The sequence below is a fragment of the Labeo rohita genome, chromosome 16 (assembly GCF_022985175.1).
Source record: "Labeo rohita strain BAU-BD-2019 chromosome 16, IGBB_LRoh.1.0, whole genome shotgun sequence".
NCBI classification, from domain to species: domain Eukaryota; kingdom Metazoa; phylum Chordata; class Actinopteri; order Cypriniformes; family Cyprinidae; genus Labeo; species Labeo rohita.
This window is the reverse complement of record NC_066884.1, coordinates 7,389,072-7,412,713: the sequence shown is the minus strand read 5'-3', so window position 1 is coordinate 7,412,713 and position 23,642 is coordinate 7,389,072. Positions and strand designations below refer to the sequence as shown.

Below are 23,642 nucleotides of genomic sequence, written 5' to 3'. Positions count from 1 at the left end.
GTGTACAGTTAAACCAACGAACTGCATTTACAAAATAATGTTTTATCTACACTATTTTAAAAAGCAATACATCTTGAGAGGTTGTAAGTCAGAGATTATTAATGTAAATGTCCTAGAAAGCTGTATCAAAACATACACGCATGGCATTTATTACACCGGCAGACAGATGTCAGGTGAGCTACAAAAAATGATCATGTTTTAAAACTGAAATGTTAAAAATGCTAATTAATTTCATTAGTGCTTTAAGAGAAAGACAAATTATATCAAATATGATTTGACATTACAACAGGCACATTTACAGTACGGTCCTGAACTCATCGAAAATGAAACTTGGCACATGAGCCTCAGCCACCTGAAAAAAGGATAGAAAACAAAAATGATTAAATCTCATTTTATGTTGTAAAATATCTGTCTTTAAAAAACAATACCAAATCTCATGGCAAAATTTCCTACCTTTCTGGGCAGTTTAGTATAACGCACATAGTCCTCCAGAAACATTAGTGCGCCAACTACATCTGAAGGCATATCTGGAATCTTCTGACTGTGAGGAACAGAGAGATACTGTTAAACACTTCTGTTTCTATCATGCAGAAAAAAATTAAGATTTTATTTATTTATTTTTTTAAAAAAGGAAACTTCTACCCTAAAATACAGAAGCCTGTTTCCACCACTGAATAAAGTAATTGTGACTTTTTATCTCACAATTCTGATTTTTTTTCTGAATTGCGAGTTTACACCTTACAGTTCTTACTTTGATATAAACTTGCAACTGTGAGTTATAAAGTTAGAATTGCAGGATTTTAGTTTTTTTCTCAGAACTGTGAGTTTGTATCTCACAAATCTGACTGTTTTCTTGCAATTGCAAGTTTATATCTTGCAGCTCTGACATTTTGAGATATAAAGTTGCAATTGAGAGATATAATGTCCAATTCTGAGACAGAAAAAAAAATCTGATATTTTCTCTGACTTAACTTGCAATTGCGTGTTTAAATCTTGCAATTCTGAGTTGTTGTTTTTTTACATCTCGCAATTCAGACTTTTTTTTCTCAGAATTGAATGATATAAATTTGCAGTGCCTCGCTTGAACATCAAGATTTTTTTGCATTGTTATTTTCATGAAAATTAACCATATTTAATACAAATTTTCTTTACTGTAATACAAAAAAATAATAATTTTAATAGTTTATTTATATACCAATGTAGTATTTTTTGTACTGCCTAAATGTAGATTATAAAAAAAGATTATATTATAAATGTTTTATATTTTGTATTTTATGCTTTATATTTATTGTACATGCACATTTTTTGTATACACACATTTTTTATATACTGTATTCTTTTACTTACATAACTTGTGTAGATTTTATTTTATATATATATATATATATATATAGGACAACTTTGATGAACTTTTTTGATCCACTTCAAATGTTGACTACTGTATGTATATATATATATATATATATATATATATATATATATTTTTTTTTTAAGATATTTTAAGTTTCAAATAATTTTATAATAATTCATAATTTTATAATTAATTATTTATTAGTAAATCTTACTTACACAGCAATGTAGTAATTATTTTACAGCATTTATGCAGATAAAACTATTGTTTTATAAATATTACAGCCTAATTTAAATAATATTAATATTAGTATTATAATGTATTGAAGTATTATAATATTATATATCAATATTATAATAATATATAATATTGTTACTATTAATATTAGATTTTATAAATATTATATATATTTTCTATTAGTTAACTCTAAATATTTTTTGTTCTAAAGAAGTAAAAAATGAAAACATTAAAAAAGTCTTAATAGTCCTAAAATAGTACCTGGTGCACTGCTCCATTATGGAGCGAATAAACTGTCCAATCAGAGCCAGGAACTGTTCAGTGTATCTGGAGTGAAACTGTTTGAGCAGCGTCAGGAGACCCAGAACCAAAGGAGCCCAATCCACCGGATCTGCCGCCTTCCTGCACGTCATGCCTGTCAAAACACAAACACATTCTCTATCAAACCCACACAAGCATCACTTCCATGTTTGCTGTCATCATACACATAATTATGCTACTGTTCAAAGTTTGGGGTTAGTATGTTTTTTTTTTTAAATAAACTACTACTTTTTATTAATCAAAATGCATTAAATTGACCAAAAGTGAGAGTAAAGACATTTACAATGTCGTGAAACATTTCTATTTCAAATAAATGCTGTTCTTTTGAACTTTCTATTCATCAAAGAAACCTGAAAAAAAATAAATAAATAAATAAAAAAGTATTATGTTTTCCACAAAATTTAGCAGTACAACCGTTTTAACACTGATAATAAAAAGAAATGTTTCTTGAGCATTAAACATTACAATGATTTCTGAAGAATCATGTGACACTGAAGACTGGAGTAATGATGCTAAAAATTTAGCTTTGCATCACAGGAATAAATTACATTTTTAATTATATTGAAATAGAAAACAGCTGTATGAAATTGTAATAATATTTCACAATATTACTGCTTTTACTGTATTTTTGTAATCAAATATATGCAGCCTTGGTGAGCATAGGAAACTCTTTCAAAAACATTTAGAAAATCGTACTAATTCCGAAATTAATGTCAAAAAAAAACAATTAAAGACCTTGACTTTTGTTGTACTGCAGTTTTGGCAGCTGAGCGATCAGGAACAGGAAGTTCACGATGGGAAAATAAGGCAGACGCTTTGTTGTGATGTAGATCTGAATAAAACAACAAAAAGTGGTTCATGTCAACAAACTGTAGCATGTCATTGTAGGATGCACTAAAATGTGGGCCATTTTTTGCAACAAAAATCAAGTAGGTGACAAGGAGGAAAATTAGGATGTTAAATTTCACAAATACACGACTCACTTTGTTGAGTGGGTTGTGGATTCCAGCGGCCTCCAGATATGCAGTGATCTCGTAGAGCAGAGTGTTGTCCTCTTTGGGATACGGCAGCGATGGATCCTGGTAATGAGCTTCAATATCAGACAGCAGAGACCTGAAAATGACCACACTTACGTTGTAAGTTGTCTATGAGGGAGAAGGTGAAACATTCCCAAGTACTAAGAAATAAATAAGGAAGAAACATCATTTCTGAACCCACTTGTTCAGATTATCCAGGGCCGCAGCGAGGTGTTTTGAGTCAAATTTGCAGGAGTAGTTCAGTTCATTGGCTATCTGCTGCCTCAAGATCTGCATCTGACCCACCTGTCAAACAATCACAGTTTGATTTTGAATATTTATGCTGAAGAAGACAGAGATATTGATGGAAAACAATATCTAGATATCATAGATAAAAATAAAGCTGCACCTTCATGATGGCCTCCAGATACGCTGGCCAGATCTTTTGAGTTTTGGCCACAGCGTTGGCGTAGACTTTGCTTGCATTTGCTGATATTAATGCAGAAAGACAAATATATCAAGACCACTATTGAGGGAATAAGTGATTTAAAGTAGTATATCAAACACACCTACCCACAATCCCTTTGACGGGATTGACAGCCATCAGCAGAGCTTTAAAGACGTCAACCACAGCTTTGTCCTTCAGGATGTTTCTCTGGAGGACTGTCAGAAAATTCTGCAATGGAAAAATAAAGACAGATTAGAACTAATTTATCATTATTTATTATTATTAAGACATTTATTGTGAAGAGGGGGATTTCATGGTATTCATGGTATGATTTTTTAAAATAACTAACCATTTAAAAATAACTAACCATTAATAATAATAATAATAAGAAGAAGAATTTTAATATTTAATCATTAATTTTCACGATTGTTGATTCATTTTATAACGGTTTTAATACTACTAATTGCATTATTATTATTATTACTATTATTAATAATAATAATAATAATAATAACCACTTTTTTTAACACTACTACTACTAATTTTATCACCATTATTACTTTTAGTATTATCACTATTATCATTATTATTTTTAACCATTTTTTATTTTATTAATCATTTACTGGACATTAATAATTGTTAATTTTTAATTTGATTAAAAATTATTAATAATTGGTAATAATAATAATAATAATAATTATTATTATTATTACTATTATTAATAATATCATCATCATTATTATCATCATTATTATTATTATTATTATTGGCATTCATAGTATGAATTTTTAAATATTTAATTACTAATTTTCTGATACAATCACAATTGTTGATTCAGTTCATAATTGTTTTAATTTATTATTATATTATTATCACCACTAATAAAAAATAGTAACACTACTACAAATATTAATATTATTAATATAATTAATAATAAATACTTTTTTATTTTATTTTATTTAACATTACTACTACTACTACTACTACTAATTTTATCATTAATATTATTGTTATTATTAACAATTTTTATTTTTATTGCATTTATCATTTACGTGATATTTATTATGAAGGAGATTTCTTGGTATGAATTTTTCAATATTCAATCTTTAATTTGCTAATACAATCATAATTGTTTATTCTGTTTTATAATCGTTTTCATTTATTATTATTATATTATTATTATTAATACAAATACAAATATACTAATAATAGAACTACTAATTGTATTACTGTTATTATTAACCTTTTTTATTTGTATTTTATTTATCATTTCGGTGACATTTATTGTGAAGAGGGGGATTTCATGGTATTCACTAGAGGTGTAAATATTTATTAAAAATAATATTTTGATTAACCTCGATTCATTTGACTTTATTGATAAAATTATGATTCTTACAATTCTTTACTAAATTGTGCAATACACCATGACTCCATTTTTTTTTATTTTTCAGTTCAACTTGATCTGATTGTTACGCTTCCTAATAGTTTCAATAATTATTATCTAATAATGAATAATTATTATATTAAGACTGACCTGCAGCTCTTTCACGATCATGAAACACAAAAGCCGATCGAGTCCGTTCAGGCCGAAGGTTCCCAGCGTGTCCTGAATCTCAGAGAAGAGTCGGTTGTTGGTCACTTCCTGATGCGTCCTCATATCGTACCAGGTGTTCAGCTGATCAATGTAACACGTCGTTCTGAAACAAATCAAAAACAAACAACAGACTTTTAGCTCTCGACTCTCAAAGCTTTGAGTGTTTAAAATAATCCGGTTTGCACCGACTTACTTTGGATCTGTGATCCTCAGGATTTCCCTGCAAAGACGTCCAATAAACGTGGCGGATTCATCAACTGATGGATACTTGGGAATGGGAATGTGGGTGGACTGGTAGACGCTTTGCCAGTCTTGGATCTGAAAAAAAAAAAAAACCTCTTTCAATTAACATTAGCAGTAAAAACTAAAAATAAACAACTAAATCTGATGTCAATAAGATGCCAAAAGACAAGACCTTCGTTCTGAGGAAACTGTTGCACTCCTGCTCTACGTTGTAGTTGATGATACGAGACACTTCCTCCTGCCAGATCTTCAGGCCGTAGATGCTCACGTAATCCTGAATGTATTCAAACGAGCGATAAAAGCCGTCCATGGTGGCGGCCATTTCCTTCAGCTTTGGCATCAGCTCACTGGTCTGAAAGAAAAATCAGGAATCAACATCTAAACAAACTCTAGTGAACCGGATAATACAGAACTTAAATTATAAGACAGAAATGTAATTATTCAGGAAGGCAAACGGTTTGCTCACTTTGGCTTTGGGGTTGAAGATGAGGCCTTTGTGCAGAGCGTAAGCCACACGTTTGACAAGCTCCTTCCTGATCCCGTCCTCCAGAAGCTGCTTCGGATCCACCTGAAACAGATGTGTTTTTGTTTACTGATCTCTCATGGCATAAATAATATTTAATATTACATAAACACAGTAATAAGTTTAGTTAAAACATTTCTCAAACATTACTGTCAACACAAATGAAAAAAAAAAAAAAAACGTAATACACTTCTCTGGTCTTACTGTGAATGAAAAAAAAGAAATGGCTAACTTTGTGACTGATAAAAATGATAAAACACTGAGAGAATCTGTACAGTACCTTGATAATGCCGACGAGTGTGGTTTTCATCATCAGAATACCTTCAGTGAAGACTGAGATGGCGTGAGTGAGTTTAGCTACCTGTCAAATGAAGAAGGTCAGTGATGAGTTATTATTATTACTTATAAATAAATACACAAAATGAACCTATGCAAGAACATGTTGACTCAAGGCCTCAATTCTAAGTTCAATTTAAAGTACTGAACGCAAACACTTTTAGCTACACAAGCTTGATTTTGTAGAAATTTTTGCTGAGCAAGTTAGTTATATAGAGTAAAGCCCAAAGTGTACTTCACTTTTTACACGTACACATACAGGGACAGTGACGCAAATTTCATCATCAGAATAATATGCACGGATTGTACGTGCACCACACGATTTTTGTACAAAAGAATATATCTCAATATATAAAGAGTAAAATAAATAGTATATAGAGTAAAATATAATTTATGTAAATAAATACAGGATAAAATAAACAAATAAACAAATATATGGAGTATAACCATTTTTTAGAGAGTAAAACAATTAAATACATAAAGAAAAGAAAATTTATATATATATATATATATATATATATAGAGAGAGAGAGAGAGAGAGAGAGAGAGAGAGAGAAAACAGTATTACAAAATAGACAACATAATTTAATCATTTTTTTATTTGCACGTAAATGTACTTTTTTTTCATAAAGTGAGCATTACAGTGATAAAAATATGTGTAATTGTTGAGAAGTTAATGTAAATGCAAAAAATCTTGAAGCAAAATATCAAAATATCATTTATGTAGATTTTAAGGTAGAATCCACAGGTTACAACACACACACACACACACACATATATACATATATACATATATATATATATATATATTTTTTTTTTTTTTGGCAAATAATTTATTAACTATTTATTTTAAAAAATATACTTTTTTAAATAATATTTTTCATAATTTATTAAAAAAACTAATTATATATATATATATATATATATATATATATATATATATATATATATATATATATATATATATATATATATATATATATACACACACACACACACATACACATAATAAAATGTGTGTCTGAAAATAATAAATTGCTTTAAAAATACTCTTTTCTTTCTTTTTTTATTTTTTTTAATTACAAAAAAATATAAAATGTGAGTGATATACATTTTTTATATTCTATTTTATATCTACTATAATTTATATTTATGTATTCTAATATATATTTTATATATATTATAAAAAAACATTTTTTTTTAATAAATTACTTACTTTTGTTCAAATTAATCTGAAAATACTGTTGCAATTGTGCTGTATATATGCAGTTAGACTCTTGAATTATAATAGTGTGTGCACAACAAAAGCAAATTTAATTATTTGCCCGAGTAGATTACATACAAAGTCAATGCAAAGACGCAAAGGATGCAAATTTGCGTCAGGCTACAAAAATAATGCGAATTGACCGACGTGAATGCTGCGAACAAGTGATATTGTGTCTTTCGTAACAAGCGATATTGCGTCTTTCAGAACGATAAGAATATTCGCTTTGCTTTTGGTGTCACACATCATAACACTTGAGGATTATTACAGCTACTTTCAAAAATACAAAATGTATCTGCTGTACCTCATAACGGGCACTGAGTTGAGAGTAGTCCTTCAGTTTGTCTTTGTCCAGACGTGTGGGCACCTCCATTATGTCATGGATCTGCAGTTTGATGATTTTGGCCAGTGAGGTGAACATACTTTCTGGAATGATCTGCAGCACCTGGAAGCATGTTTGCAAGGAACACCAAATCAGAGCAAATGCACAGAGATTTTAAGCAAAAGATCCAAGCACAAATCAAAACTCTTCTCCAAACCTTTCTGACATAAGCCACCAGCTCCCCAGAGTAAAACTGAGACACGCTCAGCAGATCTGGACTGTTGACCTGGTTGATTCGTAGGAGAGGCAGATCCAGCGCAGACGCAAGCTGTTTATATTCAAAAAGCTCATGTTATGTTTTCTAATTCAGAGGAGATTTGGTGGATTTGTTTCTAGTACAGGTCATTCCGACTCACCTTCAGAAAAGTAGCTCTGAGTTTGGTCACCATCGAGGGGTTTGCTCTGATACTCTCTTGCATTATTGACGTGAAGCTGTGAGAAACACGTTTGGATTAAGAATTTCAACCTAAAATTTGGATGAGAAATCAATAAGAGGTCAATGTAGCACCATCACCTGTCAATGATCTGCCAGGCGTAGGACAAATCTCCCACTATCTGCATCGTAATGAGCACTTCCTCTTTGATATTGATGGTGCGGATCATCTGATGGAGGAACTTGCGTGTGTCCGCCAGGAACTGACACACCTGCAGGTTGGACTCCAGCTGGTGAAACTCTTGGACCTTACCAGAGAAACAATTTCATGTCAAATCATTGCAGAGAGTCACGTCAAAGCACATGTTCAGATGAGTCTTTACCTCCACGAGAGCCTGAATGAGTTGCACGGTCTTCCTGCCGGCAGCGGTCGAGTCCTCATAGTTCAGAGACTCGATCTGTTTGGAGATCTCTCTGAACCAGGCCTGAAGATTCTCTGAACAAACAATATGAAAGCATGAACACACTGACAACAGTGTTCACAGTTTGCTTCCTGCATGTTGTCGGACCTAAAATGCATTTTACCATTTTTCTCCACCCTGGTGAGGGGTTTGACCCCAGAAAACACCTCAGCCAGCTCCATCATTCTCTCTGATCCCTCTTTCTTATAGCTCTCCCACTTCAGCTGTTTCTCCACCAACATCTGCTTAAACATCTGAGAATCACAAATTTTGAGAGAAATTAGTTACAAATTACAGTACCTTTCAAACGTTTGTGGTCAGTAAGATTTATGTTTCTGAAGTCTCTTATGCGTATCATGACTGCATTTATTCAAAAAGAAAAATACAGTAAAACAGTAATATTGTAAAAAATTATTGCAATTTAAAATAACTGTTTTGTATTTTCATATATTGTAAAACATAATTTATTGCTGTAATGTAAAGCTGAATTTTCAGCATCATTACTCCTGTCTTTAGTATCGCATGATCCTTCAGAAGTCCTTTTACTATGCTATTATTATTTGAACATCATTAGTATAGTATAATATTAGTATTATTAGTGCATTTAAAAGTAATAAAAAAAACTTACTGAGGTATCAATTTAAAACAAAGAATGATTATTATTTTTTATATTTACCTCTTTGAGTATGAACTCAAACTGGGCAGTGTCCAGAAGCAGTTGAAACAGAATTTTAGGATTGTATTTGGAGTCGTTGATGACTTGATCCTTGATCTGACGCAGTCTTTTGTTGTTTGGATCATAAGCTTTGACAAAAAAAAACAAAAAAAAAAAACAACAAGGAAGCATAATTTACAAGTGTGATTTTTAGACCTGAAAAAGTCATGCAAATTAAAGTAATCTTGGAATTTGTTTTAGAAAAATATATATTTCTAGTAGATGTATCCATTCAAATATGGAAACGTTTTGTTATTTTAAACAACGTATTTTATTTTATTTTTTCGCCTGTGAATAAAAAATAAATTGCATGACACAAATGTGCAATTTTGACTTTGTGAAATACGAACTTGCAATTGTGAGTTATAAAGTTAGATTTGTGAGATATAAACTCACAATTCAGACTTTTTTTTTCAGAATTGCAAGACATAAACCTGCAACTGTGAGTTATAAAGTCAGAATTGTGAGTTTATATCTCACAATTCTGACTTTCTAACTCACAGTTGGAGTTGCAGACTTTTCTCAGAATTGCAAGATATAAACTCACAATTCCAACTTTTTCTTAGAATTGGGAGATATGAACTAACTATTCTGACTTTTTTTCTCAGATTTGCAAGACATAAACTCTTGCAAACTCTTGTCTTGCAAATCTAACTTTATAACTCGCAATTTCAAGTTTATATCATGCAATTCAGACTTCATTTCTCAGAACTGCAAGTTTATATCTCAATTTTGAGAAAAAATTCTGAATTCTGAGTTTAAATCAATTCTGAGAAAAAAAAGTCAGAATTGTGATATAAAAAGGTCACAATTACCTTTTTATTTTTTATTCAGTGGAAGAAACAAGCTTCTGTAATAAATACATTAATATTGTATTTTATTATTTTTTAATACAATTATTTGTATTATTATTATATATAAGAATTATGTATTATGTAATATAATTATTATATAATTATTATTATTATTTTTATATATATTGACATATCTACTTTCTGTACACAGAGCTTTAAAATGAGCAGCTTTGTTATTACAGAAGAAGTACCAGAAATATCTGGTTGAAACCTATTGTCAACCTTCTAGTCAAAAAGGTTGAGAACTGCTGATTTCAACCTTTACTGGCTCATAACATCTCACCGGACTCTGCAGTGTGCAGCATCAGCCAGCGGATGGCAACGTTACAGTCACGGAGGCAGTTGAGCAGTTTGGGAATGTTGTCCAGGACGATTTCTTCTCTCAGGAATCCCTCTTTCAATAACTGCTGAACCTGCGGTCGCAAACTCTCCACACTGGCAGCGTATCGACCGGCCTGAGAGGAGACAACAATAACTAAGTGTGAGTCCAGAGTGACTCTGGATTAGATTGAATGTGTTTGAATAGGAACAGCTCAAGTGACTGTACCTGTTCTTTGATGTTGGCTGTGTCCAATGTGTAGTTCAGGGCAGTTTTAGCAGCTTTATACGGTTCCCATGCCTCCACCAAGTTTACAGTGATCCCCATGTATATGCTAATAACCTGAAGATTGAAGGTTGATATTGCAATAGAAATGTACCAAGAAAATTACATTTTCAGAACTGACATTATTAATAAAGCATCCTCACCCAGTTGTCAGGAAAGTATTTGTCCACGATCTCTCTCATCTTGGCCTGTTGTGTGTGCAGGATGGAGGGAGTAAAATATAAGCAGACACACAGCATAGCGGCCTGCGTTGCAAGCGCTGTACTGCGGTGCTCCGGTAGAGGATATGCAGACACCTGGACACAACAGATGAAAAATTTACATAACGTGAAGCATGATTAAACATGAATTATTTATCTTAATGAGGGGTTTTCAAAACTTTTGATGCCACAAACCCCTAAATATGTGAAGAATGTCCTTCCTAAAACATAAATGTAATAACCATTTGCATTATAAGGAATATACGTTTCTTTTTTGCATTTTAGAATAAAATTGTTTCTCATTATCAATTTATTTTATTATTATTATTTCATATGCTATTGTACCCTATTTTTCTCTGAAGTCTTCCAATTCAGTTTCCATTTTTGCATTTTATCTGTCACTAGAATTAAATTATTTGTCATTATCAAGCTTTTTAATAACAATAATAATAATAATAATAAAAAATGTTTAGTACACTTTTAAGATAATTTCAGAGAAAAATACAGTTAAAACATATTCAAAAATTAATATTAATAGTAAAATTAGTTTTTTCTGATGCTAGATAAAAAGCCCCCCCAAAAATCAGAAAAGTTATAATAATAACAATAATAATAATAAAAATAATATTGTTCTCTGAAACTTTCCAACGTTCCAAAAAAGTTTCTTTTTTATGCATTTTATTTTAACAAAAGCATTACCAAAAATTACATATATTTTGTAATAATAATAAAATTAATTTAATAATATTTTTTAAATATATGCTGACAAACAAAATGCAAAAAGTACACTTTCTGGAAGGTTGAAAGGAAAAGAAAATTCAAAATAATAATAATAATAATTATTCTTTTTTTTTTGACATTTTATTTATCAATACAGTAAAATAATTTAGCATCAAACAAATAATTTGACTTAATATTTATTGTTTTAATAAAAATAATTGTACATTTTAATTTTAATTTAATTCAATTTAATAATAATTTATAATTTAATATTAATTTTGTTTTAATGCTATTTTTCTCTGAAATTATCTGAGGACCCTCAGCACCCCCTTGCGGCCCCCAGTTTGAAAACCCCTGATCTAAATCACACCACTGTCTTGCCTGGTTGTAAATGTCATCAGAGCGAAGGCGTCCGATCACCATACTGATGAAAGTGGGGCTGATGGGAACTCTCTGGAAGTAGCTCTCAGGGTAGTTGGCTGGCCGTTTGGCCCCTGGATGGCTGGAGTATCCCGTACTACGCAGCAGCTTGCAGATGTCGTCCAGGTTGGAGTCGCCTGAGGAGCGAGCAGCACTGGGGAGATAAGAAATATTGTTCAAAAGGTTTATTCAGTAGCACATTAATGTGTTTGTCCAATTGTAAAGATATTTCACCTCATCTGAACTGTCGTATTACCTGTATCTGTAGTAGGACACCAGCATTCTTTCTCTCACCTCCCCCTCCATCTTCTGATCAATGACCAGTAACATGACTCCATACAGGTACAGAGCCTCACACTGACAGAAATCACATGCATTTACAAACTGATTTAACCTATGAACTCCTATTTGCATTTAGTGAAGCAGAAATCAGACTTTACCAGGAGCTGCTTCCCATCTTCATTCAATAAAACAGTTTCTAGCGTTTGCTGAATGTAGACCCCTTCATTGAGATCATCCAAGTACCTTTAGAGGAAACAATTCATTTTTTAATTGACTAAATAATTTAAGATTTGATTTAAAGAGGAAAAGATCTGTGACAGCAAAGCATAATAGAGGAACATGTCAAAAAAATACACTACCAGTCAAAAGTTTTTGAACAGTAAGATTTTTAATGTGTTTTAAAGTAGTCTCTTCTGCTCACCAAGCCTGCATTTATTTGATCTCAAATACAGCAAAAGCATAATATTGTAAAATATTTTTACTATTTAAAATAACTGCTTTCTATTTGAATACATTTTAAAATGTAATTTATTCCTGTGATTTAAAAGCGGAATTTTTAGCATCATCACATGATCCTTCAAAAATCATTCTAAGATTCTGATTTGCTGCTCAAAAAACATACATTATTATTATTATTATGTTGAAAACAGCTGAGTAAATTTTTTTCAAGTTTCTTTGATTCAGTTCAGAACAGCATTTATATGAAACAGAATTTTTTGTAACATTATAAATCTCTTTATCATCACTTTGGATCCATTTAAAGCATCCTCGCTAAATAAAAGTATAAATTCCGATAATTTCACCTTTGATCACAGGAATAAATAACATTTTAAAACATATTAAAATAGTAAGCAGTTATTTTAAATATTAAAAATATTTCACAATATTACTGCTTTTGCTGTATTGTGGATCAAATAAATGCAGGCTTTTTATTTTAAAAGAAACAAAAATCTTTTGACCGGTAGTGTAAGTGCAGACATTTCAGATAAACAACACACACCTTATTAAGTCTACAACATATTTATGGACACTCTCAAAGGCCAGGTAGAACCGTGTCAATATTTCTATGTTATTTTCCCGAAACTCCTCATCCAAATCCTGCAGCTCCGGCTTTGCTTCCAGTTTGCTCTCATAATATTCCGGACCCTAGAAAACACAGATTCATATCAAAACCACTTGCTACTGTAAATCTATCTGATCATCTTAGAAAACCAATTTAAAAAGACAATAAAAGATAACAATTAGAGTACCTTAAAGTAGCTAAAATCACAGATTATGTCTCCATATTTCTGCTGGTCGCTCTTGTCTTTGAGTCTGAAAACTGCAGGAATAAATTCTGACAGTCTGAGTAATTCTGCTATGATGGCGTTTCCTCTGGACACAATCCTGAGGATGGCCTGACCACACAGGTTGTTCTCTGCCAGAAAATCCACCATGATGAGGAAGAAATCAGCAGATCTGCTCTCTGATCAAAGATTCATTCAGTCTCCTCAGTGATGGCCAGATCTGATGATATTCATATATAAAAAAAACATTACTCTTGCATACTACATCATGTATTAATCATTACAGATGTACATACAGTCATTTTACACTACTCTGACTTCAAATTATTTATTTCCATAACATATTTCAATAACAAGCTACTGCTCAAAATTGATTAAACCGCGCTAAAACGGTCTGAATGCAACCGTTATCGTTCGCTATGAATGAAGCGATGCACTACAACAGCGAAAACCACATATAAAATAGGTTGTATATGATCATATTTGTTGAATTTAGATTCTAGTCACTCACCCTCTGCACCACAGATGAGACACTTCCTGTTTACAAATCACGTGAGTGTCACGAGTAGAGCTCATTGGTCGCTCCGCCCAGCGCTTAAGCTAAATGGCTTCGTACTGCTAAACTGCTTCAAAATAAAAGACTCACAGTTGTTTTACAGATGCCCGTTTAATTGATTCTTTATAATCTGACAGTTGTTTTATTAGGTGCCATTACCAAACCGTAAGTATTTACTTCAGTATTTCTTCTGTAAGTATTTTAATTCAGAAACATTCAATACTTTTTTATTTTTATTAATTCAAACTGATGCTAGCTAACGTGATAACAAGTACACTTCCAAAAATGTCATTATCATCACATAGATATAGTCTATATATAAAAAAAATCCCATTACTAATCTTGAAACGTTTTTTGGCCTATATATATTTTAAATAAAAGTGCCCGTCTGAAGAACCACTCAGTCCGATAACACTAAATTAACATAATATTAAATTACTGTAATTTGTATCATCTAAGTAAACTGCTATTTATGAATTAATGGTCGTCTAGTACTGGACAGTGATGCAATGTTATTACTTACCATATAAAATGTAATGATATATTAAAAATAGTGCTGGGCAACGATTAATCGCGATTAATCGCATCCAAAATAAAAGTTTTTGTGTACATAATAAATACACTACCGTTCAAAAGTTTGGGCTCAGTAAGACTTGTAATAGTCTTTAAAGTAGTCTCTTATGCTCATCAAGGCTGCATTTATTTGATTAAAAATATCCAAAAAAATTAATAATTAATATTGTAAATAAGTAATATTGCAAAATGTTTTTACAATATATAAAATATTTTTTTTTATATTTTAACATACTTTAAAATAGAATTTATTCCTGTGATGAAAAGCTGAATTTTTATCAGCTGTTACTCCAGTCTTAAGTGTCACATGATCCTTCAGAAATCATTTTAATATGCGGATTTATTATTAGAATGATCAATGTTGGATAATATCAACAGTTGTGCTGCCAAATATTTTTTGGAACCTGTGATTTTTTTTTTCAGGATTCTTTCATGAATAACAAGTTTAAAAAGTACAGTGTTTATTCAAAATATAAATATTTTATAACAATGTAAATTATTTATTATTAAATTTTAATAAACTTTTAATTATTAACTTAATACATCCTTGGTGAATAAAAGTATTAATTTAAATTTAAATTTAATTAAAAAAAAAAAAAGAAACAATAAAAATGTACTGACCCCAAACTTTTGAACGGTAGTGTATATACATACTAAATATACACAGTACACACATATTATATAAACCAAAACTTTTATTTTTGTATGCGATTAATCGAGATTAATCATTGCCCAGCACTGTTTCATGCCATTCTCCCAGTATGATATTTTGTCATCTAGTCTGTTATTACTGAGATTTGAGACTGAAATGAAGAATTTGATGCCATTAGGATACTTATTGAAAAGGCTGACTTTGAGGAAAAAAAGAACAGCATACAATATTTTTCATCCAAATTTATTGTGTTGTCCTCAAACAAGTAGAAAATATATATATTTAGTCTAAATCAAGCAAAAGCCTATTAAAACAGTTCAATTAAATTAAAAGCATTGCACAAGGCCTATGGCTCTGGGAAATAAAGCTTTCGCCACCACAGCGGCATCTACAGATTTTAAGGCTCGTCATGAGTTTCAAAACACAATCCATGATGGTTCCAGATCTGTATTATTATCGGTGCATGTAAAAATCTGTGTTCTTCAGAGCCTAGAAACAGACAGTCTAAGCCAAATCTGACCATTTTAGAAACACTGTAGGTTAAACGCTATTAGTGACAGCTGAAGGAAGCACGACATATAACTGTGGTTTGATTCTAAACTAAAATGCATTCGAAGCAAGATCCCAGTAAGGCTCTCAAACTCTAAAAACATGAAAGGATCAGTTGTTAACAGTGGAGAGGACACATTTTGCTAAGTTTAAATGTGCTATCTTGTTCAAACAGTACTTACCATGTTCACAGAGGCACCTTTGACCTCTTGCCTATAATACACTACAGTATTCACAGGAGAAATGCAGAGGGTTGCAAGCAAGTCAAATGAATTTTCACCAAAAAAAAAAAAAAGTAAGAAATTCAAGACATAAAAACAAAAATACAACACAGAGCTTTTAAAAATCTGTAAAATATCGGTCTCAGATAACACAAGAATTATTTGAATGATCGCCATACAAGCAACCCACTCGTGTAGAGGTGAAATTTAACATCACTATAAATACAAACTTATAAAAGGATTTAAACTACTGGTTGAGCATAAAGATATATGTACAAACCGAACACTTTTTTTCTTCCATCGTTCGACTAAATGTCAGATACATGCTGATATAATGAAAATGGTGAATGTCTTACGCAGGGGCGATTTTAAAAGTACCAGTTATAGTGCTGTTTTCATGCACAAATATTATAAAAAGACAACCTCAAATTACACCCACACTGTAATTATTCATCAATAGTTCATGTTTCATTTAGTCCTATAAAAGCATGGTAGTAATGGAAACCAGAAACACATATTCCTCAAAAGAGAAAGAAATTCTGCAGCAGTCAAAGAGATTGAAAACATAACACTTCATGATTAGGGCAAATATGCATTATGTTTCCTTAACATGATCAGTTAAAATGTGCCTGCAGGCTTAAGAACGGTATGTAGAGGAGAAATGTGATTCTCACTTCAAAAATGAACAAAGAGCAAACAACCAAAAAACAGAAATTCCCCATGTTCCCACTGAATTTTAGAAAATACTTGAAAACTGTCCAGTTGAAAAACTGCAAAATAGTCACATCACCTGTTAATTACAACCACTGACATTTCCACAAAATAACCAAAGAATCCCCAAAATGAGTATGAGCTGTTTTTGTTTGAAGGTGACCCTCATTATGGCAGTCAGCAGGACTGCAGGAACACCTACAACTTCCTGTTGGGATGTACTGTGCTGTATATCAGATATGCATGGTCAGACAATAAAACACTGGGAATGAGAGATAAAACACTTTCGTGTCACTGAATTTGGAAACTCGTTTTGAAAAGTTTGGTCTCGCCCTACACAAATAAGGTGGCTGGTTGCATTTTTTAAGTTCCGTACATCACGGTGGTTGACAAAGTGCCTCATGCGTCCAATTGACACAATGTATTCATGCATATTCCCTTAATTAGCTATCGTGTCCATTATTAAGGGAACCGTAACATTCAATACTATACCTTTGGCACTAAGTGTTCTCCATTTGACTCCAAATAAAAAAAAGCCCATTTAAAAGACCCTAGGATGTCTTTGCATGTACAAGGGTTTAAGGTGCATGATCAATTCTGATAGACACAAGTTCAGATTGTATGCATTGTTAACATTATTCAAGGGATCTGCATGATTTCTCAAGTTTTCCTCAATGTTTATGCTAGAAAGATCTTGTCAAACCGTACATGAAACTACGTAGAATATAAGCAGAATTGGTGCAGTGGTAGAGGGCATGTGGTCGAGACCCAACACAGTCATGGTTTTCCACCAAGAGCCATTGCTCAGAATAAAGCCAATTTGGGAAGATCACTGACCCTCGGATATGGACAATGTTTTACGGACGCTCTGCGGAGGCTCCCAAGCGTCGCTGTCATCAGTGTCGTCCTCATCCTCATCACCATCCTCATCTCCCAAAGCAGGTCCTTGCTCCTCAACCGCCGTCTCGTTTTCACCCTGTGACTCGTCCTCTTCCTCATCTTGGTCTTCATTCCCCGCTTTATCTTCAAACGGGTTGCTACCCATTTCCTCCTTCCGATGGATCTCCGCAAACCACTCTCTCACCTGCTCATAGCTCATGTTAGACTTGGCGACAAGCTCATCCAAGTCCTGTTCGTTCAGAAACTTGTGCTTCAAGTAGTACTCCTTTAGAATATCCCGTCCAGACTTGAACCTGATGGGTACATTCTTCTCAGACTCTGTGTGCTTCTTTGCTTTCCTACTACGGGTTCTTCCCCACCCGCGATTGCGAATCCTCCGCTTTCTATTCTTATTGCCATTCGTTCCTCCCACGTTTCCACTCTGATAGTAAAAATACCACTTCAAGTTGCCGTTCTTCCAGGCATAGCGTGTGTCGCCAAACCAGTTGACGATGTAGGAACGAGGCAGTCCGCTTTCCTCAGCCAGCTGGTCGTATTCCTCGGCCGAGGGCCACTGAGTGCGAACGAACGCAGTCTTCAAAACATGAAGCTGCTCTGGAGTTTTCTTGGTAACCTTTTCTTTGCTCAGCCTCTTTCCTCCGGGTGGAGTTTGGCTCCCTTTCTTCTGGGATGTTTCGCCATCTGCTTTCGATTCTGAGGAATCGGGCACAGGGGTTTTTCTCTTTTCTGTGAACCATGCATCAATCTCACGTCTGGTAAGTTTCGTCTCGGCTCTCAGCCGGCTGAGCTCTTCATCGGTTGGTGTGTCACATTTCTGAAAGCTTTCCTCTAGGACCACCAACTGCTCCGGGGTCTTTTCTTTAAACTTCTGCAGGGTAAAGTCCGGGAAGGGGTTCCAGGTCTTGGCGCGTGTCTCCTTTTCTTTGACGGGTGATGGCGTTGGAGACTGTGGCGTTTCATCGCTGGAATCGATAACAATTGTGGCACTGCTGTTCCCCCTAGGATTGTCATTTGCGATGAAGGCGTGGCTGTTCTTAGAATTACGCTGGTTGTATCGGGTGTCGCTAAACCACTTTTTGATCTCACCTTTGGTGAGATTGGTCAACTTCATTAGCCTAGCAATCTCTGCATCACTAGCAAACTGATTCTTCAGATAGCTCGCTTTCAACTCAGCCAGCTGTTCCTTAGATTTCTTAGGCCGCAGGCCAAAGTGATCTGCACTGAGTGCAGAGTTCTCCTGAGGAGTCAGTGATGGGGGTTGAACGGTAGTAGCTCTTTTAGTTTCACTGAGCGCAGGGCTCGTTTGATTAGTTGTGATCTTGGGCGTCTGGCTTTGATTGGGCATTCCTGCTACCGTGAGGGTTATTGGGGTGGTCACTGGGAGGCTGTTGGCTGTGCCAACCTGTGTCAGAACAAGTCCCGGTTGCCCCACAATCTGGCAAGTCTGAAGAATAGACTGCAGCCCATTAGTGGCAGAAAGGTGATGGGCTGGGATGACTGTGATGGTTTGGGGAACTGTGTGCACTGTGCCATTGAATTGCTTTCTCCTAGCTTCTTCAACTTCTTCCGGAGTCCAGCTGACACCATGCTTCAAACGCTGAGCTGAAAACCAGATCTTTATTTGCTCCTCAGTGAATTTGGTCTGGGCTGCAAGTCCCATGATTTCAGACACCGATGGGTAGGGGAACTTCTTGTAGGTGTTGACCAGGACTGCATTGGAGTCCATCGCAGCATTATACGTGGGAATACTACTTACTGGTATTAGAAGTTGAGTTTGAGCGCTCTGCTGGGCCTGCAAGGCAGAAAGCACCTGGGCCAAACCTGCTGGAAGAACCGTTGCAGGGTTCATAACCAGCTTCTTCTGATCTGCTACCACAGGGTTTGAAATATTGACAAGAACGCTGGGCTTTACAGACTCGGTGAGTAATGGGCTCATGAGTTCTGGTGCCATGGAAGTGCTCATCACTGATGCTTCCAGCGGCTCCAGTTCCATCTCACTTTCAGTTACTGCCTCGCTTTCACTCGTGCCTTTTAGAGACACGGCTATTCTCTTGGGTTCAGACTTGGTTTTCATTTTCATTATAGGAGTCTTGCTGAGAGGGATTCCAGTAACTGAGGGGTCATCACTATCCTCCATCTCCGTCTGGACAAAACCACCCTCAGCGGTCAGATCAGAGATGGGCTGCTCTAGTGATGTTTGACCTGAGCGTTTACCTGAAGAACGACAGTCCTCACTCGAGAAATGGATCCCCTCATATTCTGTAGGGAGAGTAAAAGGATTACTTTGTTTAGAATCAGTATTGTGCATCAGTGTCTGATAAATTAAACAATGCATGACTTTTTTGGGGCTTTTATGCCTTTAATGGACAGGACAGTAGAGATATGACAAGAAAGCATTGGACAGAGAGAGATCGGCAAAGGACCACGATACGGGAATCGAACTCAGGTCGCTGCACTAACCACACAGCTATTGGTGCAGACAAAAAAAGTGCATGACTTGATTTAAAGGGGACCTATTATGCAAAAATAACTTTTAAAAGGTGTTTGAACACAGCTGTGTGGCCGCAGCACGTGAAAACCAGCCTAGAATGGTAAAAATTCACCCACTAATTTCTAAATATATTCTCTCTAAACAGGCAGTTCCAGATTCTCCCTATGTACGCGCCATCTTTTGGAGAAATCCCGCCCATTTATGATGATCTCTGCCCTATTAGCATAGACACAACCCTGAGTGAGAAGCAGCAGTACCGCTATTACAAGTGGGACTTGGGATAAAGTTTGTGATAGCACATGATGGCACCAGCTATGCTGTTATCTTTATCATGCCGTGCTCCCCATCTGTGTAATTTAGAAACGCGCATTTATTACGCACAGTACAATCAGATGACTGATTTTTAAACCGATTCTGGTTCAAACATTTAGGCTAAACGCCGCTACTGAGTTTGACATTTTCAATGCGGGAGATTGCCCTGTTTTGTTTTTGACACCTTTTGAAGCTCCGCCCTCTTCTGAAAAGGGGGCTGGGAGCACCAGCTCATTTGCATTTAAATGGACAAACACACAAACTGCACGTTTTGGCTCATACCCTAAAAGTGGCAATTTTTAACAAGCTATAAAAAAATGATCTGTCTGGTATTTTGAGCTAAAACTTCCCATACACACTCTGGGGACACAGCATTTAACATCTTGTAAGATTGCTGGTTGTCCGAACAGCAATAAGATTGCTGGTTGTGGCCACAGTGAAATTCCATTTGTGCAAAATCTCACAACATAAAACAGATTTTTATTTTGCAGCATCTGAACTTTTAAAATGGGAAACATAAAAATGACATGTCATGTTGCACTTGGTAAGGACACAGCACTATTCCAACCAGGGCAAAAAAAAAAAGCCTTTAGAAGTGAACTTCACCTGTCTCTGTTTCCATGGGAACCACTGCTCCCTCTGTAGGACCGTCTGCCATACTCTCGGCTCCTTCATTCCCTTCCAGGGCCTCCATATCAGGATCTTGCTCTACGACATCTGACGGAAGCACCATGCAGGGGGTCGTGGACTTCCTTCTGCTCGACATTGTGCTTGTAAATGTGAAAAAGAAAATATAAACTGGCCGGAACCTTCAGGAGGCTGAATTTACATGTTAAACGTTAGTCCCATTCCTAGACTTGAGCATTTCAACATCCTGAAAGACACAGAGAAACAAAAACACAAACACAAGACAGTGGTTAGAATGTAAACACATGACAGTTAACCTGTAATTGTAAAAATTCACTGATGCATTCATATACATACGCGATCAAATTACAGCACAAGTGTATCTTCTGCAGCATTCTGATATTAAAGCCAATTATTTAGAATACAACACTGCAGAATCTAGGTAGTACTTTACAGGCTGTACACTGCAGAAAATGATTTTCTTACTTGGTATTTTTGTCTTGTTTTCTAGTATAAATATCTAAACATTCTTGAATCAAGATGCATTTACTTGACAAGTAAAACCACTTAAGATATTAAGTTTTGGTTTCTAAAAAAATAATCACAATTTTATTAGTTTTTGCTTAAAACAAGCAAAAATATCTGCCAATGGGGTAAAAAAAATAATCATAATTCAAAGGCTAAACAAGATTATTTTTCTTGCCCCATTGGCAGACATTTTTGCTTTTTTAAGCAAAAACAAACAATTTTTTTTTAGAAAACAAGACATAATATCTTAAGTCATTTTACCTGTAAAGTAAATTCATCTCCATTCCATAACAGTTAGATATTAATACTAGAAAACAAGACAAGAATACTAAGTAAAAACATTTTTTGCAGTGTATATGTTAGTAGATTAAACATAAGTTAATGTAAACTTTTTTTTAAATCTAACATTTGACATATTTATCTATAGCCCTATATGTTTAGTGCATCTGCATACACTGTAGAGACTTACAGCTGGTAAATATCTATTTTTGCTAATTTTGCAGTTTACATTGTTCTACAGTTTTTTTTTTCTAAAACTAAAAATCAGATTCAAAAACACTGAACATGAAATAAAACATGCTAATAACTCAAAAAAAAAACACAACTAGAGACAAATATTTAAAATTTACTGTAACATTTATTGTGCATTTGATTTTATGTTACATTTTGACAATACTGTTTTATGTGCGCAAAAAATGCTCCTAGACAAAAATAAAAATAAGTAATTAAAAATAAAAATACCAGATTGATAATAACAATATATTCTAAAAATAATTAAGGTTAATTCAATGACAGGGATCTTGGTTAAAGCTAATTTCCATAACAATGCACGTTCTAACAAGGACTGCTAACAAGTTGTGCATGTTTACATTAACTACTGCATTAAGACCTAACACGAACTGAAAATGAACAGAGCATTTAGAAATTAACATTAAAATTGATAAATTATATAAATGACGCATGCATTAACCATTGTTAATATATCTGGTCCTTTTGTGTCACTATATAATAGGCGTCACCATTGTACAATAGTTCATTTGCAGACTGAGAAATGTCAGATGTGTGAGATTAGGTGCGTTGTGTGAGTGTGTGCCCTCACAAACACTGTGTCGGTTCTATGGTACACTTGGATGGTAAAACCATGGTAAGAAATTACCATATTCGTTTTACCATGGACTACCTGAAGTACCATGTTAATGGTACACAAATTGCAGCATCATAGCATGTACTATAGTGTTTCCAGATATCATCATTGTACTATGATACACTGTATATGCATGATACCCCAAGGTTGTTCAGAAAATTACTACGGTATTACCATGTTACAAAGTATAAAAACACCGTGCTATTATGTTACTTTCCGGCACTTTTTGTTAGTGAGGAGCTTCAGGGATGCGCTGGAACTCACCGGCCGCGGTGTTCAGTGTCAAATCGCGGCTGTGGGTGCGAGTCTCCTCCGGTTCAGCAGCAGGAAGAGCGGAGGCGAGACGGACCGAGACCCGCCGCACGTAGAGGGGGGAAAACCCTGGATGGACCGGACAGATGCCACGCCGATCGGATGTTTCTCGCTCTGATGTCTCTGTTACTCTATTATTTGGCCGGGCACGCTGCGCTGGTGTTTTATGGGTCTCTCAGTAAACACAATAATCATCTGCGCTCATTTTAATGGCAGTTTTTAATGATCATCAGGCGTCACCGCTGTCAGTGTTATACGTCGTGACATCATCGCCAGGCGACTCCCCGCCGTCACGTAAAATCGGCGTTAAAACAACACGTTTGGGCGCTAATTCAATCAAGACACTCACACAGGACTTTGTACGAGCGCAATGCACACACTCACGGACTTTAAAACTGTATATGAAACTAGAAACCAGAGCATTGACTATAGAAAC

The 23,642-nt window shown here is 34.3% G+C and overlaps 2 protein-coding genes across 2 annotated transcripts; both read right to left on the bottom strand.

The window, feature by feature from the left end:
• Positions 1–125: 125 nt before the first annotated feature.
• Positions 126–14,237, bottom strand: washc5 (WASH complex subunit 5). Its single transcript, XM_051132247.1, has 29 exons — positions 14,142–14,237; positions 13,595–13,850; positions 13,345–13,490; positions 12,503–12,587; positions 12,319–12,419; positions 12,024–12,216; positions 10,866–11,018; positions 10,666–10,779; positions 10,402–10,573; positions 9,226–9,353; positions 8,674–8,803; positions 8,472–8,584; positions 8,230–8,396; positions 8,072–8,147; positions 7,873–7,983; positions 7,638–7,778; positions 6,014–6,094; positions 5,677–5,778; positions 5,383–5,562; positions 5,161–5,285; positions 4,908–5,070; positions 3,499–3,601; positions 3,335–3,414; positions 3,128–3,231; positions 2,893–3,022; positions 2,645–2,741; positions 1,850–2,003; positions 454–541; positions 126–352 (listed from the first exon to the last, which is right to left on the bottom strand). Exons 2-29 carry the CDS (start codon positions 13,778–13,780, stop codon positions 296–298), a joined length of 3,480 nt encoding a protein of 1,159 aa, XP_050988204.1. The 5' UTR covers positions 13,781–13,850; positions 14,142–14,237; the 3' UTR covers positions 126–295.
• Positions 14,238–15,638: 1,401 nt separating this feature from the next.
• LOC127178809 (zinc fingers and homeoboxes protein 1-like) lies at positions 15,639–23,568 on the bottom strand. Its single transcript, XM_051131937.1, has 3 exons — positions 23,159–23,568; positions 21,202–21,469; positions 15,639–20,051 (listed from the first exon to the last, which is right to left on the bottom strand). Exons 2-3 carry the CDS (start codon positions 21,359–21,361, stop codon positions 17,722–17,724), a joined length of 2,490 nt encoding a protein of 829 aa, XP_050987894.1. The 5' UTR covers positions 21,362–21,469; positions 23,159–23,568; the 3' UTR covers positions 15,639–17,721.
• Between the last annotated feature and the right edge of the window lie 74 nt (positions 23,569–23,642).

Bases quoted from the DNA above. Each gene is read 5' to 3' on its own strand.
- washc5 (XM_051132247.1), bottom strand. From the start codon at position 13,780: ATGGTGGATTTTCTGGCAGAGAACAACCTGTGTGGTCAGGCCATCCTC. The intron at 12,588-13,344 runs GTGTGTGTTGTT...TTTCCTCTAAAG, and splicing joins TATGTTGTAGACTTAATAAG to GTACTTGGATGATCTCAATG. The intron at 3,232-3,334 runs GTGCAGCTTTAT...ATTGTTTGACAG, and splicing joins ATCTGGAGGCCATCATGAAG to GTGGGTCAGATGCAGATCTT.
- LOC127178809 (XM_051131937.1), bottom strand. From the start codon at position 21,361: ATGTCGAGCAGAAGGAAGTCCACGACCCCCTGCATGGTGCTTCCGTCA. The intron at 20,052-21,201 runs GTGAAGTTCACT...CTCTCCCTACAG, and splicing joins TCCCATGGAAACAGAGACAG to AATATGAGGGGATCCATTTC.